The sequence below is a fragment of the Silurus meridionalis genome, chromosome 14, assembly GCF_014805685.1.
Source record: "Silurus meridionalis isolate SWU-2019-XX chromosome 14, ASM1480568v1, whole genome shotgun sequence".
Taxonomy (NCBI): domain Eukaryota; kingdom Metazoa; phylum Chordata; class Actinopteri; order Siluriformes; family Siluridae; genus Silurus; species Silurus meridionalis.
Window position 1 is genome coordinate 5,793,741 of NC_060897.1, and position 18,034 is coordinate 5,811,774.

Sequence of the window (18,034 nt, forward strand, 5' to 3'; positions counted from 1 at the left end):
GTTTCTCTTATTCAGGATTAGTCAGGAAGTGTTTTTTTGTTGCACTACGTATAGCGGAAACGTTATTCTTTCCCCTACATGTAGTCAGACCGTCCGCGCTGTGATTGGCTAACTGTTTTGAAACCTTAGCTACTATTGGTTCAGGGTTTGTAAATACGAGCTGTTACCCAATCATCGCGCAGGAGGCGGGCATTAACGGAGAATCGGGTTTGGAAAACATGAAACGCTTCTGCAGCTGTTAAAGTGCAACTTTTGGAGATCATGAAACAGGAACAACGTTTATTGGAGGTATTGGTTCTCTGACACGGTGTTTAACCTAAACACGGTGATATGTTCTAGTTTATACATCAGTGGAGTTTATAGTTTTGTGTGGTATTTATCATGGATCACAGTGTTAACACTGATCCTGATGTGTCGACTGGCTTTGAAGGTAAGAGTCGGAACAAATTAATATGTTTAACATTTATTGCAAACTGTCATTTTTCCTTTTTATTTTTCCTTCAACTTTCATTTTTTGCATTTAGGCCGCAGGCTGCGATGGAGGAATCAAAGCGGGTTCTGGTGAGTGTCATATGTAAACAATATAATAAACAAACCCATATCGTTCACCACAGACCCACATAATATACTACAGATTCAAATATAATGCTACAGGAACACATAATGAAGACCCACTGACCTTTAATTATGCTATAGATCCAAACAGTGTGTCACATGACCACATACTAGTGCACTACAGATCAATATTATCCATTACAGTCCCACATAATGCACTCCAGATTGAAATATTATACCTTCAGACCATATATCACAATTCAGATCTATAAAATATACAATAGATCCAGATTGTATGCTGTGTGAACACATACTAGTGCATTACAGAACAACATATCATTTATTACAGGCCCATATAAAGCACTTCAGACACAAATATGTACCAGGAACACAAAATAAAGACCTACAGACCCTTAATCACATAACAGATCTATAAAATACACAATAGATACTAATAAGTCAATCAGTCAAAGTTTTATTGTCATTTCAACCATACACTGTGCAGTGAAACAATGTTCCCCAAGGAACAAGGTGCTACACCAGACAACATAAATTACCAGGAAAGGAACATGGAACTACTCAATATAAAATGCACATGTGCAACATTTAGTGCAGACAAAAAGGGACAACACAATACAAAGAGACAGTAAACACAGGGCGACACTGTAGCACTGAGCAGTACAGTACAGAAGGTTTGTTATTCATAGAATATATATTATATAGAATATATTAATAATAGTGTAATAAATACTGTACATCTATATAGAACATGTATAATATAATAAATACTGTACATCTATATAGAACATGTATAATAATATAATAAATACTGTACATCTAAATAGAACATGTATAATAGTATAATAAATACTGTACATGTAAATCGAATATATGTATAATAGTATAATAAACACTACATCTAAATAGAATGTGTATAATAGTGTAATAAATAAATAGAATAAATACTGTACATGTAAATCGAATATATGTATAATAATATAATAAATATTGTACATGTAAATAGAATATATAATAGTAGAATAAATACTGTACAAGTAAATAGTATGTCATATAACTACATATTAATACACTACAGATTAGGGATAGTACAATTAATTGATTCGCATCAGTGCTTCAGCTTAAAAGTTAATGATGTGATGCATGGCAGCTGATGCTGTAATCAAAATCAACATCAACATATGCCTTTTTTTGGACCTTAGTATCAGTTGTGGCCGAAGTAAACAAACCATGTTTTTGAGTTACTGTAGAGATCCACTCATACAATGTTAATTCAGTAAAAGTAATTGTGCTCCTTTTAAACTTCCACTTTAGTAAAAGTAGAAAAATATTTGCCTTCAAATGTACTTAAGTATACAAAGTACTGATTTATTATGGCTATAATGTTCCTATTATCATTTTCAAGACTTGTTACTTATTTAGGTCATTGTATGTGAAAAGACTCTGTTACTCTCAGCACACCAATCTATTAATAGAATTATATTAATGAGTCAAACACTGATTGATATTATCATGAGCCCAAAACCTTCTTTTCAACTGTTAAATAAGGCCACAGGTGTTGTGGCGAGTTTGAGTCAGTAGTTTCTTCCATCATTTTTTTACTGTCAAAATGTTCTGCTTGCTGTTGAACTGAACTGTATGTTGATGATAAGTAGATACCACCAAGCGCCAAGAAATCAAAACAAGTTTAAAACCGAGCGCGCTCTTTACACTGAGCTGTGGCTTGCTGTGTGTTTCACCAGGAATGACTGATTTTGCAAAATGAAGTTGAGTAAAAAGTACGATATTTGGCTTTGAAATGTAGACAACTAAAAGTTTCCCCAAATAGAAAAACTTTAGTAAAGTACAAATACGTAAAAAAGTTACTCAAGTACAGTAACGAATTACATTTACTTTGTTACAATTTCTCTCGAGAGTTTATCTTTTGGCATCGTCGTGCGTTTAAAAATCACCATCAGTGAAGCTTTTCTCCCGATGCCGTGCAGCTCAGAACACAGGTGAAGTGTGTGTTTTCATGCCCGGTTGTTTTCAGCGTGACGAATGATTCGCATTTCCTGTAGACAGTCCGAGTGAGCGGCAGGTCAAACATCAGAGGAACATCATCCATATTTATGATGTGGTGCGGCGCGATTCAGTGGGCGCGCATCTGTTTTAATATAAAGAGTTTCATTGGTTCACCTGAACCAGTTCGCAATTTCATTGGTCTAATGTTATGGGGCTCAGTTTTTTTGGCTTGAAGTTTGTGAAACCGGGAAAAAAACAGGAAAAATCCATAAATTAGCCGCTTCGTTGTTTAAGCCGTGGGGTTCAAAGCGTGGGAAAAAAGTAGCGGCTTATAGTCTGGAAAATCCGGTATATAGATATACAAAAAATTTTCATATAAATGTATGTAAAAGAATGCCAGGCTTTGGCAGACACTGGAAGGTAATCCATTAGATCTATAGAATAATTATTAGAATGCCACACTGTACATGGCAGTTTTTCTCTCTTGCACATCTCTCATTGTCCATTGTTTTTCCATCTAGGTTGCTTGGTTTGTGTAACAACTTTGCCTACGTGGTGATGCTGAGTGCCGCTAATGACATTTTAAAACAACAGGAGTCTTCGAATGCAACAGTGACAGTATGTTTACATTTTTCTTGGAATTTATCAAAAAAATTTTTTGTGTTTGTTGTTGCTCGTGTCTGGAAATGAGTGTCAGTGTCACTAATACAGTAATACAGTAATAAATCTGAGTTTGAAGCAAAACTGCTATGAAAGTGAAAAACAATTGTACGTATTATATTAGTTTTTTATTTTTTTTCATAGACTCCAGGCCTGCTACACGCGCACAGTGAAAACAGCAGCAACAGCAGCCGCTATGACTGCAACCCTGTTTCCACTGCAGTAAGTTTTTAACATGCCGATTTCTGCACTTTTTTATTGACAATTCTCCTTTTCTGTGATTGGTCCAAACATCATTCGGCAGTTTGACATTCAGATTTGCAGTTTTCTCGCCTTGTAGAAACATCAATATTTGGAAACCTTAAATATGCCTTTTATCAATTTTTCACTTCCAAAAAAAAGAACAAATCAGTTTTATAGAATTATAACTGCTCGTTGTCTTCATTATTTTTCTCTGTTTTTAGGCAGTTCTTCTGGCTGACATCTTACCAACTCTACTTATCAAACTGACAGCACCGTTTGTCATACACAAAGTGCCTTATGGGTATTGCTTTGCATTTATATATGTATATATATTGTTAGTTAGTGTGAAAGTGCAGTTTATAATTCTATTATATCACCTTTGTTATTGCTGCCATGCAATGCTACTTAATGCTTTGTCTCGATTCAGGCCTTTGTTTTTCTTGATAACTTCTTTGTTCGTATTGTGTCTGGTCTCTAGAAGCTCTAACACTGACAAAATCATCACGTTAGAATTTAACTTCTTAATTCAGTAGAAAACGAATACGTTATTGCTGTAAATTATGGATGTAAGAACGTAATAGATTTAATCTCCTTGTATTTTTGATTGACAGTGTCCGTATTCTGGTGTGTGTCGCTACGGCAACCACAAGCTTCCTGGTAGTGTCGTTTTCTACAACTGTATGGATGAGCATATTAGGTAACGTGTACATCAGTATATGTGTGTGTGTGTGTGTGTGTGTGTGTGTGTGTGTGTGTGTGTGTGTGTGTGTGTTACTCTTGTACTTATATGTAATAAATAATGTTACTGGTTGTGTCTGTAGGTGTGATCTTTGCTAGCGTGAGCTCAGGACTGGGTGAGCTGTCCTTCCTCTCCCTCACGGTCTATTTCAGTAGGTATGGCTCCTTGTACACGGACACGCCACAAAATTCAATGTTAATTAATACATTTGTGTGTTATTTCATACTATCGATTTTTTTTTTTTTTGTAATAAGGGTTTTTGGTAAAACAGTCATAATCCGTTCCTGGTCTCATTCCCTATTTTTTTAAATAGTCTTTTCTCCATCTCTTTATAAGTGATGTGCTGAATGGATGGGGATCGGGTACAGGAGGAGCAGGAGTCGCCGGTGCTTTGCTTTATTCGGCCTTTACACAGGCGGGACTTTCACCCAGAACTACGCTGCTGCTCATGCTGCTTGTCCCCGCTCTCATGACGATAAGGTAAGAGCAGGTCTTTCCAAGTCCATTTGTTCATCACTACTTGCATGTTCATCTCAGTCTTTTATTTCTCATGCATATCAGGACCCTGCTTCCCTATGCTTTTTCTTCTTTCCAGTTACTTCCTCCTTCTAGTCTTTCCTGCGTCATTCCCACAGTGGAGGTCTGGGTCTGGTTTGTCCTCTGAGAGAGACTTTCAGGAACGGCGGCCCTTAATAGTGGATAGTGATGAAGCCTTTGTTGAAGATGAGAAAAAAAGAGGTGGATGTGTGTAATTAGATTTTCCTAGTAAACTTGTTGAGATAACTGTGCTGAAAATGCTTTTTCTCTCCTGATAGAGAACCAACGCCCCGAACCCCTGACCTTCTCAGACAGACTGCATATACTGAAAGTAAGTGTGTGTGTGTGTGTGTTTGTGCGTGTGCATGTGCGTGTGTTTTAATGCAGTCCACTACTTATTGTATTTCTTTGCTTGCATGTACATTTAGTCTCGGTCCTGCATTAACTTACTCTTGTTTGTGTTTGAGAACATTTGTAACCATTTTTTTATTAATTTGTGGTTATTTTGGTCAAGTGTGAAACCTGGGTAGGGTCTAGAAAACCTCTTGTCCATTTGGTCAACGTAATTGTTTCTTGAGAACATCTGCATATTTTTATGTATTTTTTGCCAGAAATATCAACATATCTCCAATTAAACCACAACTTGAATGGACCTTCAGAACTAACTGTGTGTGTGTGTGTGTGTGTGTGTTTTGCCATTTCAGGGTCTGCTAAAGTTTACTGTGCCTTTATGCCTGGTCTACTTTGCGGAATATTTCATTAACCAGGGATTGGTAAGTGCCTTATATAGTAGCACTTTGTTGGAAATAAATGTATATTTTCCAATACTTTATTCCCATAGATACTCATCCTATAGAAACCTTGATATTAGGAGAATAAATATTTCCCTCATTTCTCAGCTGGAGTTGCTCTACTTTCCTGCTTCCAGTTTGTCTCATGCAGAACAGTATCGTTGGTAATATATTTATATATATATATATATATATATATTGTTTTTATTTTTATTAAATCCAAATGTCTGAATGAAATTGAAAAAACAATCCAGATTTTCACCATTCTTGTGTATGATTGAGCGGTGTGTTTGTTTCAGGTATCAGACTCTGTACCAGATCGGCGTGTTCATATCACGCAGCTCGCTGTACTGCTTTAAGATCAGGAAAATCTGGGTGCTCTCTTTGTTGCAGGTGTGTTTTCTCCTACAACAACACAATAGGCGTTACCAGACAATGAAGTAACATAAGTAGAAAAAACATAGGAATGAAGAACAAATAAGAGACTCCCAGTTCCAAAAAAATTATGCAAAAGTATAAAGCATTTTAACATTTTTTTTTTTTTTTGCAAAGATTTTGGATGATCTCTATAAAACCTGATCAATCCCAAATAATCCTATCGAACAAAATGTGCTCAGATTATTTATTTATTTATGCCCGATCAAACAAAATGTGCAGTTTAAGGAAGAAACTTTACTTATCACATATACCTTACAGAACAGTGATGTTAGGGGTCAAAGCGCTCAGGGGCTCAAGTGTGGCATCTTGGTGATGCTGGGCTCGATACCCTAAACTTTTCACACACACAAATACACACACACACACACACACACACACACACACACACAAAATCTCTCTTTCTCTTTTACTTAATTATTCACTCACAAACATGTGATAGCTCCAGGGGAAGTGATGCCACATATATGATCATTATACTTTTACACATATGGGCTGACGTGTCATTTTAATGTGTATAAAGACATTAGAGGCGGGACCAGAGTGTCCTAGTATGTTTGGTCTTTAAAAAGACTCTGAACCAGAGTGAAATTGATTTTATTGGTTTGTTTAAGTTTTACACTGCGTGCAATTAAATGGACTTTAGATCAGAATTAAATCAGGATTATGGCGATGATAAATTGATTAAAAAGCCTTTACTAAGTGCATGCACAACTCACAAGCCTGAGGAGTATGAAGTCAGAGAGCAGTAATTTATCTACTCTAGTAATTAAATAACCGATTCTTCTTGTCTTTCAGTGTGTGAACGCAGCTGTGCTGCTCATTTCGGTGTATTACCAGTTCTGGCCGAACGTTTGGGTTGTGTTTCTGATCGTTTTGTATGAAGGCTTGCTGGGAGGAGCCGCCTACATTAACATCTTCTACTTGATCAGAGTTGAGGTGCGTGCACTTTTTTTCGTAAGCAAATCACGAGCTGTGAAGGCGCTTTGTTTATTTGCACTTTTAGACAGTAATTTTTTTGGTTTTGTTGCAGACCGTGGAGCGTGAGAGGGAATTTGCGATGGCGGCGGCGAGCGTGGGAGACAGTTTAGGCATTGCTCTCTCTGCAGCACCAGCCATCCCAATACACAACTATCTCTGCTCATTGTGAGAGAGCGTCAGACACGGACTGAGGAAAAGCAGAAGTGGTTGACGTGAAGACAACGTTCAGCTGGCCTTCGCAAACATTATCACTTACTAAATATGTCTAAGATGTGTGATTTTGAGGAGAAACCAACAAACTACTTTGGGTATGTGAGTTTAGCCTGTAAAAAAAAAAAATCTCCACACGATTCTCACAGATGAAGTTGGTGGTATACATCAAACAAAAAAAACAAAAAAAAAACAAAACGCATATACTGTGTTTTTCTGGAGTGCTGCCAGTTCATATTTCCTACAGACAACACTGTTTGGACAATAACCCCTCAACTACTAACTCCATAGGGTAAAGACTAGCATATGCTTCTTCCGAGGCATGTCAAGCCTCCCTTTTTTTTTTTTACTTCTCCTCATTCTACATTATAGTGAATCATTATTCCAGGAATTGGGTGTTTTAAAGCAGACCTGGCAACCACATTAAACCAAATCTTCAGACAGAAATCTCAGTTGGTTTATTTTGCATGATACAATTTTATATTTTATATAAACAAAATAATAAAACACTCTTGAGAGAAGCTGTATCAATCCACTTGCAAATACATGAGTGTACACTTGGTTAGCTTGTGATTGACTAGGAGAAAGGACTAACAAGCTCCTGGTGACAGACTTTTGCAATTTTGAGCTCAGTTATGGAGAACGATATGCTTGTTAAAATATTGCATGCATTTTGCAATACTAGCCATGATGTTAAACTGTGAAAGATGATGTGTAAATATTGGAAGAGGCTTATTTTAAGTATTAATTCAAATATTTCATGTTTAAAAGCAACCTGGCAACCACATCAAATTTAATTAGCAAACAAAATCAGCTTGAGACAGAAATGTCAGTTGGGTACATTCTGCAGGAAAACCTTTAATATTTCATAAAATGCAATACAAAGTAATTTACTTTATGTATTGAGCTTAGGATTAATGACAATTATGCAAATGAGGACTGTTTAAAGTATACCAGTGAGCTTTAAGCAGTGAGAACTGGAGTAAAAGACATTATGGAGGCATTATACTGATATACTGACAAATTGTTTATGCGTTATCTTGCTTTGGCCCATTTCCTAGCACATTTTTCTAATTGTTATTTTAAACATACCTATTCTAATATCATTAGAATAAAATTACGGTCATTAGAAGCCTTATTTAATGTTCTTGTTTACACATTAATACACTATATGGACACAGGTTTTGGGAAACCTGAGCACCATATGTGGTTCTTCCCCAATCTGTTAGCACAAAGTTGAAGGCACACAATTGTATCAAATGCCTGAGTGCGTTAGCATTATGAACTAAGAGACCCAAACCTGTTCCAGCATGAGAATAAGGTTTAAATGGGTTGGAGTGGAAGATCTTCAGTGGCCTGTCATAGAGATCTGACCTCAAACCCTACTGAACACCTTTGGAATGAATTGGTATACTGACTGCACCTCAAGCTTCCTCACCTACCCTACATCGGTACTTGACTTTATTAACATTCTTATAGCTGTACGAGTACAAATCTCCATGAGCACATTGCAAAATCTAGTAGAATGTGTTCCCAGAAGAGTGGCGCTTATTATAACAGTAACTGATGATTATATGAGGAATGTAAAGTTCTATATATAGTATTAGTATATAGTAGGGCTGCAATAGCAAGAAAAGCGGTTTAAACTTGTTTATAGCTAATCAAGATTTTAGTGAATTCTGAGAGACTGTATTGGTCTCTAATGACCAAAAATATTGAAACAGGATTAATTTCAATCTAAATTAGATTTGTCAACAGTTTTTCCACATTTAAAAAAAGACATGATTGAAATGAAATTGGTTGTAAAATAGAATCAGAATTAAATGAGCTAAAACAATCATTCAATGGTTTAATGTAATTCTGATTCAGCTTTGTTCCAAGGTTCTGTAATATTTGTTTCGTAAATAAATTTAATATAAAAACATTTTTAAGTATAACTATTGTTGTCATTATCATCATCACCACCACCACAGAGCAATTTCTTACATATAGATATACAGTACAGACCAAAAGTTTGGACACACCTTCTCATTCAAAGAGTTTTCTTTATTTTCATGACTATGAAAATAGTAGATTCACACTGAAGGCATCAAAACTATGAATTAACACGTGGAATTATATATGGAATTATATACATAAAAAAGTGTCAAACAACTGAAAAATGTCATATTCTAGGTTCTTCAAAGTAGCCACCTTTTGCTTTGATTACTGCTTTGCACACTCTTGGCATTCTCCTGATGAGCTTCAAGAGGTAGTCACCTGAAATGGTCTTCCAACAGTCTTGAAGGAGTTCCCCAAGAGATGCTTGGCACTTGTTGGCCCTTTTGCCTTCACTCTGCGGTCCAGCTCACCCCTAAACCATCTTGATTGGGTTCAGGTCCGGTGACTGTGGAGGCCAGGTCATCTGGCGCAGCACCCCATCACTCTCCTTCTTGGTCAAATAGCCCTTGATGCCTTCAGTGTGACTCTACAATTTTCATAGTCATGAAAATAAAGAAAACTCTTTGAATGAGAAGGTGTGTCCAAACTTATGGTCTGTACTGTATACAATTAAAATCTTTTGCATTTCGCATTTTTTCACAGGTGATGTCTCAAATCTGAACCCCAAAATATTCATGCAGACTTAAATGCATTTGCAAGGAAATACATTACTGTATACAGTGTAAAAAGTATTTACTTTTTCCTCGTTTTGTTATGCTACAGCCTTATTTCAGAATGGATTAGATTCATTATTATCAGGTTTGTTTGAAATTTCAATTCACAGCCTTTGCCATGACCCTTAAAATTAAGTTTAGGTGCATCCTGTGGTAAATTCAGTTGATTGGACATGATTTGCAAAAGGCACACACCTGTCTATATAAATTCCCACAGTTAACAGTGCAATTCAGAGCACATAACCAAGCCATGAATCCAAGGTATTGTCTGTAGACCTCAGGCAGGATTGTATCGAGGCACAGATCTGAGGAAAGGTAAAGAAATATTTCTGCAGCAATGAAGGTCCCAGTGAGCACAGTGGCCTCCATTATCTGTAAATGGAAGAAGTCTGGAACCACCAGAACTCTTCCTAGATCAGGCTGCCTAGACAAACTGAGCGATCAGGGGAGAAGGGTTTCAGTCAGGAAGGTGACCAAGAACCTGATGGTCTCTCTGAAAGAGCTCCAGCGTTTTTCTGTGGAGAAAGGAGAACCTTCCAGAAAAACAACCATCTCTGCAGCACTCCACCAATCAGGCCTGTATGGTAGAGTGGCCCCTCAGAGAAACAAAATTCTGTAGTCTGATAAAACAAAGATTGAACTTTTTAGCCTAAATGCTACGTGTCATGTCTGGAGGAAACCAGGCGCCGCTCATCACCTGGACATTACCATCCCTACAGTGAAGCATGGTGGTGGCAGCATCATGCTGTGTGGATGTTTTTCAGTGGCAGGAACTGGGCGACTAGTCAGGATCGAAAAAAAGATGATTGCAGCAATGTACAGAGACGTCCTTAAAAACCTGCTCCAGAGCGTTTTGGACCTCAGACTGGGGGGGATGCTTCACCTTCGAATAGGACAATGACTAAAAGCACACAGCCAAGATATCAAAGGAGTGGCAAAGGGTAAATATCTGTAAATATCCTTGAGTGGCCCATCCAGAACCCAGACTTAAGCCTGAGAACTGCTCTGGAGAGATCTGAAAATGGCTGTGCACAGAGCTTGAAAGGTTCAGCAAAGAAGAATGGAAGAAACTGCCCAAAAATAGGTGTGACAAGCTTGCAGCATCATACTCAATGACTTGAGGCTGTAATTGTTGTCAACGATGCTTCAACAATGTATAAAGCAAAGGCTGCGAAAACTTACAGTATGTATTTTTTTTTATATAAATTTGCAATGATTTCAAACAAACTTCACGTCATTATGGGGTAATTGTTTATCGAATTTTGAGGAAAATAATGAAGTGAAAAAGTGAAGTGCTGGGAATATTTTCAGTATGCACTGTACTAAATACAGATAAAATGGTTAATTTTAGAATTACAGTACATTTTTTGATAACCTGCAAAGCAATGCAGGTAAAAATTAAATAAATTTAATAAAATTATTTACATCTCACTCATGGTCTGGACACCACATGTACATTTATTTTTTCCTTCTGCATTCTGACATGCACAACTGAAATAAAAAGGCTTCAATGAAACAAAGCAAACAAAGTTGAATGATTATTTCTAGTTTCTAAAAAAAAAAAAAAAAAAAAACACGTTCACACATATAGCATATAACAATACATGAAAGTGATTACTGGGGTGTGTTTTGACTTTAATTATACAAATTCAGACTGAAACTGCTGTCGATTGAATTGCATTGGTCAAAAACCAGTCAGAACCGCCTGAGTGTTTCTTTCTGTAGGTAAGTACTTCAAGAATAATGCTGTTTAATATATTTTTTTAAAAACAAGGATGAAAATCCAGGCAACGCTGCACAATCTTGGTTATTTATAATTAATATGTACAAAGAATCATAACTGGGTTCAAGCATGATATTTATTTTATTGCATCCCCAAAAGCATTTTGCTGTTTCCTTCCTGTTACCAGTGTGCTTGTCTTTCCTCTGCTACTCTCTGGAGAAAAAGTGAGTGACTGGCATACAGTGGCTGAGAAGAATCCACGTCATGCCAGCTCACCTGTCCTGCATCATCACCTGCTTCCAGAGGCAGCTCGCTCACACTGTCGCCTGAATAACAAGAAAAAAAATGCAATTCAGACAATTTTTTAAGTTGTTATATTTGATAGCAAGGTTACTTAACATTCATCAAGCTTACTGTATGAAGTCTAATCATGGGTTTGTAGAAGGTTAAAATCAATTATCCCAGTCTCAATAGTGCAACAGGACCAATACAATCATTCCAAGATCAACTAGTTAATGAGTTAAGACAGAGAGAGGTTCAGAGTTTGTCTTTCACTAGGTTATTATATCATAGTTAGTTATCTGTGAACAGCATAAATGCCACATTTTGACCCTTGTATTTTAATGCCTGGGATTGAAACATTGAAGTGCGTGTTAAAACCTAGTTTTAAAACACAGAGACGAGGATAAACGTCAATAAAAATTTTTTAATAAAACAGAAGGAATAAAAAAGTGCAACTATTTTTTAAATGAACGAAACAACTAGCATTTTAATTCTGGTGAATCCCAAAAGTGAAAAAGGATTTTTTTTAAAAATACATTTAGATTTCATGGCTTACAATTTAAACAGCTACAATGTGAAATGATTAGATTCATGTGGGTTTTTTTTTTTTTTTTTACAACAGCATAGAACTATAAAATCTCCTTTCCAAATTTACAGTCAAGCCCTGATAATTCTTATCCTAAATTATTCAATTATCTTAAAATTCGCAGGAATACGCAGCGGGACCGAATGTTCAGGAACGTTAGGAATAACATTTTAAACTGTTTTCACTAAAATTTCATACAATATTTTAAAAACACATTATTGTATTAAAGTGACAATGTCTAGATGTCTAGAAGGAACCATAGGGGCTGCGTACAAAATTCGCAGATTTTTCGCCCTTTATTATAAGTATGTACACATACCACATAATTCATACAGTACTGTATAAAAATCAGAGATTTTTAGTCAAATGGCGATTTAACACTTACTCATTTATATTGCAATAGCAAGGGGAAAACAGTTAAAATAAGTTAAAAAGAAATAACTGGAAAATAAACAGTACTTCAATAACTATTCAGTAAATATCAGCCCCTTGCTTAGTTATGCAGTGCATGAAGGTCCATATAAAGAATTAATATTATACATAAAATATCTAAAGATTTAATCCTGTTTTCGTGTTGAAGTCCTTTGTTTGATTTCTGAACAATGCTGGGAAAATATATATTGAAAAAAAGGATCTGCTTGTAATAAGAGCCTGTAATTAAACGCATTATGCATCATATGTATTTTAGGACATGCAAATCGTTTATTACCCGTTTCATCATGAAAGTTTACAGCAACTGTTTCCATCCAGGAATTGTCTGTGTTTCTTGGATCATCTACATAACCTTTATACACCTAAACAAAAGACACAGTATAAGTCTGGAGCACAGTGCAAAAAAGATTTTTGTTCTGCTGTCATTCTTTCCCTAAATGGATTATTTCTAACCTGAAAACCAGGTGAACTGAACAGCTTTGAGATCCGCTCGTGGATATTTTTGCGCTCTTCCAGAGAAGCTTGGAGACAGTTCAAAGCCTCCTCTGAGAATTCTCGCTGAAGGGTCAGAGACACCAACTCTTCTGGGTCGACCATGCCCTGAACACACAGTGTGTTACCAACTATGAAACTCACAATAAACTCAAAATATTTGGTAGCATCCATTTCTAAACTGAATGAGTTTATTAGATATATACTGACCCCTGGGATGGCCCATTCTCCACAGTCTTTCCTCTTAATTGACACAAACTGCAGCACAGGTCGTTTAGAGACGGCATGAAAAACATTCTTGCCTGAAGAGTCCCGCTTCCACCTGGGACAAAAGAGAAAAGGGAGGAGAAATGTTTACAGATGAGCTGAAGCTTGAGAAGGTAAAGACTTCTACTATATACTTCTTATGGAAAATAAAACTATTTTAGTACAGTCATGTGCTCCTTTTTCTTGGCTTTTATTTATTTTTTGGTATATTAAAAGAAGTGTAATTGTACAAGTTGTACTTTTGCAGACTAATGTAGAGAAGGTAGACTAACACTTCTCAGAAGCAAATGATGGGTATAAGATCAATATGCCCAGTGCAGCATGGGGAGCAATGTAACTGGAAGTTAATGGGATAATAATGTGAGTTCTGATATGATTATCCTCCTAAAAGCATTCAGAGTGCATGGTGAACTCTGTACAGATCGATGGTGGTGCTTTGATAATTCAGTCAATCAATAGCTCTATAGACTGGTGAGAATAGCAGCTTTGGATCATTATCAATGTCATTAACTAGCTTTAAAAACTGAAACCATTCCTGAGGGCTTCTGGTTTTATGGTGCAGACCTAATTACAAAAATCTTGTGGTGAGCCACTAATGTAACTAATCTCTCACACTGTATGGCACTGCACTCAGAAAGAAAGCTTACTAAATTATCTTTCTGGTGTGGAACCATTACTTCAAGTGTTTGCTGTGGTAATTTGCAATGTGATCAGCAGATTGATCCATCAGTGGTTTATAATGGTGTTTATGACTTTTTTAAAAGATAGATAGATAGATAGATAGATAGATAGATAGATAGATAGATAGATAGATAGATAGATAGATAGATAGATAGATAGATAGATAGATTCTCCATAGCATTCTGATTATTATTACCTTTAATACTATACTATAGTCAATGGTATAGTCAATTAGTCAGTAGACATCATTCAATGATTTTTCTACTAGCTTTAGTTTATAGTCAGGGAAAAAATACAAAACTATTTAAATCAAATGGATTATTTGTTCTTTTCCCAAGTGTGTAGCTGAGCTCAAAGTCAACTTAAAGAACAGAAGGGTGTCTCTAAAAACGTCTCTTGCAGAGGCATTGTACCTGGTAACTATGGGATCTGCAGCATGGTTAGGCCCCCACCTGCCAAGAAGGCCTCGCCCATTCAGACCAGTTCTTCCTCTGGGGTTACTGAAAAAGGTTAGAATGGAATTGCAGGCTAAAATAACTGTAAAGGAAAGCGAGGCCATGTAAAAGCAAGGGGCTAACGATTGAGTTCTCGTCTTACAGTGGACGGCCATCCTGTATGCTGTAATCTCCTTCATGGCTCCGCCTATCCACAGGCCCATCAAGTGAATTAAACCGTGGAGAAAAAGAACTGAAAGTAAAACATATCGATTAACTCATGCTCTGGATTTTCAGCACATTTAGTGAAGATAAAAGAGCAGTAGAAACAATGTCACCCAATGTCTGGATCTGCCCAATCAGGATTCTTTAGCACAGATGGTGCAGTGTAGTTCACAGGATTGTAGTCGGGCCAGTGAGTCTCCCAGCTCACATTATTATCTGGAACAGGGAAGCGATGTTGGTCTGAACTTGGGTACACTGTACAACGGGCCTTGATATGTGTTGTAGGCGACATGGAGACAGAACCTAACGTACAGACACTTGAAGCTCTGGTGTTGTTGGATTTACTGTGCATAGACAGAGGTGCACAACAGTCAAGATTAGAGCATGCTAATACAAACAATTTGACTCAAACACAGAATGAACAATTTACGTTTTCTAGGATTTGTTGCACAATTGACATATGCATGATTATATACGTGCGGTACAAAACACAGGCTCTTAAGTAAACAAAATTGGTCAGGATGTATTGATTATTTTTCTAATATGTAACTTTGACAACAAATCCAGCTGTTTATATTGATTCCCTCTTACTGCAGCACAACTATTCTAAGAACTGGCTAGTATGGTAACCACAGTAATATATACTAAACATATTATAATATATCAAAACCTTAAATGCAACACACATTTATTCATGACGTCCTTTCTTGAATTAGAAGTTTAAAAAAAAAAAAAAATCCTCATTAAAAATCATTTTAATCACTAAACATTTGTTTTGCGCCAAGTCTCAAATCAAGCACTAAAAAAAAGAAACGTCACGATTCTTCTTCATTGGCGATTCGCCTTCTTAAGTAGAGCATTACCGCCATCTCTATTCCTATCCCCAGACCAAAAAACCGCCATGATGCACAGATTCGGCAATTAAAACCGTCCGTGTGGAAACATAGCGAAAGTTCTTTTTAGTACCCTTGTGATTTACGTAATGTAAAACACCATAATTACTTTAAAACATTTACAATACCATTTTGTCTTCATGCTCTATGTTGAGTTTGGTTTCTTTAATAATAAAAATACATTTGCACAAAGCATCCATATTTGTCTAGCCCATGTTGATTGGAGTATTAATGAAAAGTATTAATTTAAGGTTCATTTAGAACAGATAGAAAATACTATTTTTTTTCTTCCTTCCTTCCTTATTGATTGTGAGAATAAAAGTCCACAGGCGTGCACCATCTATAACAGAAAAATAAGATATCTTAGAGCTCACAGTGCTGTACGAAGCATCTAATTCAATAAACTTACCAAAATCCACTCGCTCGTATGGCGAAAGGAAACGTTACAAGTGTAAGAGCGATGTGTACAGACCGATCCCAGTTTCCTAACACTGATTTCATTACAAAACTCCCAAAACCGCCTGCAGTATCCAGGAAGTGAACAGCAGCACCGATACTCCTCCCTCCAGCTGAAGGGTGACGAGTAGGGCTGAACTGCGCATGCGCAAAGTTGTATTACGCCCTATAACGAATCCTGGTTTCTACCACGCATGCGTGTAGGCCAACCGACTTTAAAAGAATACTGTAGTGCGTATGGAACAGACGTTTCTTTCTTCTGGAAGATGGGTCTAGAATATCTCGTTTTCGAATACGGTTTTTGGATAAGAAACAATTTCACCTGCAGTAATAAGAGGGATGGAGACTTTATTGATATCTCCCTGAATCCCTGTATGTCTGCCTCTAGTGGTGAAGCGTGGAAATACAACTGAATTGGAATCCTATCTTACACATAATTTATTTTTCAAGAATTGATTTATAAAGTTTTGTTACATCTATCAATATAACCATCATAGATTTGCTGTAAACCAATTGCAATTTGTACAAAATAACATTTATGAGTCAGAAAATTGGACAAACCCTCTTATTGATGGTTTTTCATTATTTTTATTGTTTCCCACATTGTATATTATTTCCACAGTGTATATTAATACTGGAATAATCACAGAAGAAATATGGAATGGTGTAGTTAACAAAATCGTATTAAATAGCCAAGAAATTTTATATTTTTAATCTCCAATGTAGCCACCTTTTGCTCTGATGATGATGATGATGATGATGATGATGATGGGTAATTGAGAAGGCCAGGCAATCTGATGCACCGATCCATCATTCTCCATCTTGGACTAATAGCTCTTACATAACCTAGAGGTGTGGGGTCACTGTCATGTTGGAAAACAAATTATGGTCCAACTAAGTCCAAACCAGATGGGATAACATGTCCGTTGTAAAATGCTCTGGTAGCAATGCTGGTTACATGTGCACTTAGTTTCCACTTAATTACCAACAGTGTCACCAGCAAAACATACCCACACCATCACACTTTCTCCTCTATGCTTCATAGTGGGAACTGCACATTCAGGAACAATGACACAGAGGTTAAAACCAAATATAAACCAAAGGACATTTCTCTTCTAATGTCTAATGTAATTTTGTTTCTTGGCCCAAGCAAGTCTCTTTTTGCTTGTTTAACACTTTTATATTTACTACATAATTCCATATTTGTTCTTTCATAGTTTGGATGTAGTCTGTATTATTGTACAATGTTAAAAAAAGAACTTTTGACTGGTACTGTACATCGAAAGATACACCAAAAACATCATAATTGAAATAAGTTTACCTTAATAAATGGCCAGTGGCGACGCCTACTGGTGAATAGATGCATTTCAGTCAAGGAAGAGGCACTGTTACTAATTCTGAGATCATTTTAAAAATGAATGCACAGGCCCAATAATGACTGTACTGGTGCATTTACATTTACTCATTTGGCTGATGTCATCTGTCATGCATGATAAGCTGGAGTGATCATTTATTTATACCACTTGAAATAATTTTACTGCACTTAGTCATTATATATAAGCATGTTAAATAATTAATACATTGCAGTGGAAATGAAGAAACATCTGCATCTACAATTCCTCCTCGCTATTGTGCAAATCTACTAAGCAGCTACAGGAAATGTCTTATGGGTGTTATTGGTGTTAAAGGAGCTTCTATTACTTAGCAAATACAATGACTCACAGACTTCCAGTCTA

At 36.5% G+C, this 18,034-nt stretch overlaps 2 protein-coding genes across 2 annotated transcripts; one reads left to right on the top strand and one right to left on the bottom strand.

The window, feature by feature from the left end:
• The first annotated feature begins 192 nt into the window (after positions 1 to 192).
• cln3 (CLN3 lysosomal/endosomal transmembrane protein, battenin) lies at positions 193 to 9,097 on the top strand. The gene is made up of 15 exons (XM_046866866.1): positions 193 to 430; positions 525 to 561; positions 3,099 to 3,195; positions 3,382 to 3,459; positions 3,702 to 3,781; positions 4,092 to 4,177; positions 4,302 to 4,374; positions 4,556 to 4,699; positions 4,815 to 4,957; positions 5,035 to 5,087; positions 5,461 to 5,529; positions 5,656 to 5,711; positions 5,847 to 5,940; positions 6,781 to 6,921; positions 7,016 to 9,097. The coding sequence occupies exons 1-15, from the start codon at positions 382 to 384 to the stop codon at positions 7,130 to 7,132; spliced, it is 1,317 nt and encodes a 438-aa protein (XP_046722822.1). The 5' UTR covers positions 193 to 381; the 3' UTR covers positions 7,133 to 9,097.
• A 2,170-nt stretch (positions 9,098 to 11,267) lies between these two features.
• Positions 11,268 to 16,431, bottom strand: nudt9 (nudix (nucleoside diphosphate linked moiety X)-type motif 9). Its single transcript, XM_046865380.1, has 8 exons — positions 16,252 to 16,431; positions 15,063 to 15,293; positions 14,888 to 14,977; positions 14,704 to 14,790; positions 13,553 to 13,664; positions 13,304 to 13,450; positions 13,128 to 13,212; positions 11,268 to 11,876 (listed from the first exon to the last, which is right to left on the bottom strand). Exons 1-8 carry the CDS (start codon positions 16,341 to 16,343, stop codon positions 11,731 to 11,733), a joined length of 990 nt encoding a protein of 329 aa, XP_046721336.1. The 5' UTR covers positions 16,344 to 16,431; the 3' UTR covers positions 11,268 to 11,730.
• Positions 16,432 to 18,034: the final 1,603 nt, after the last annotated feature.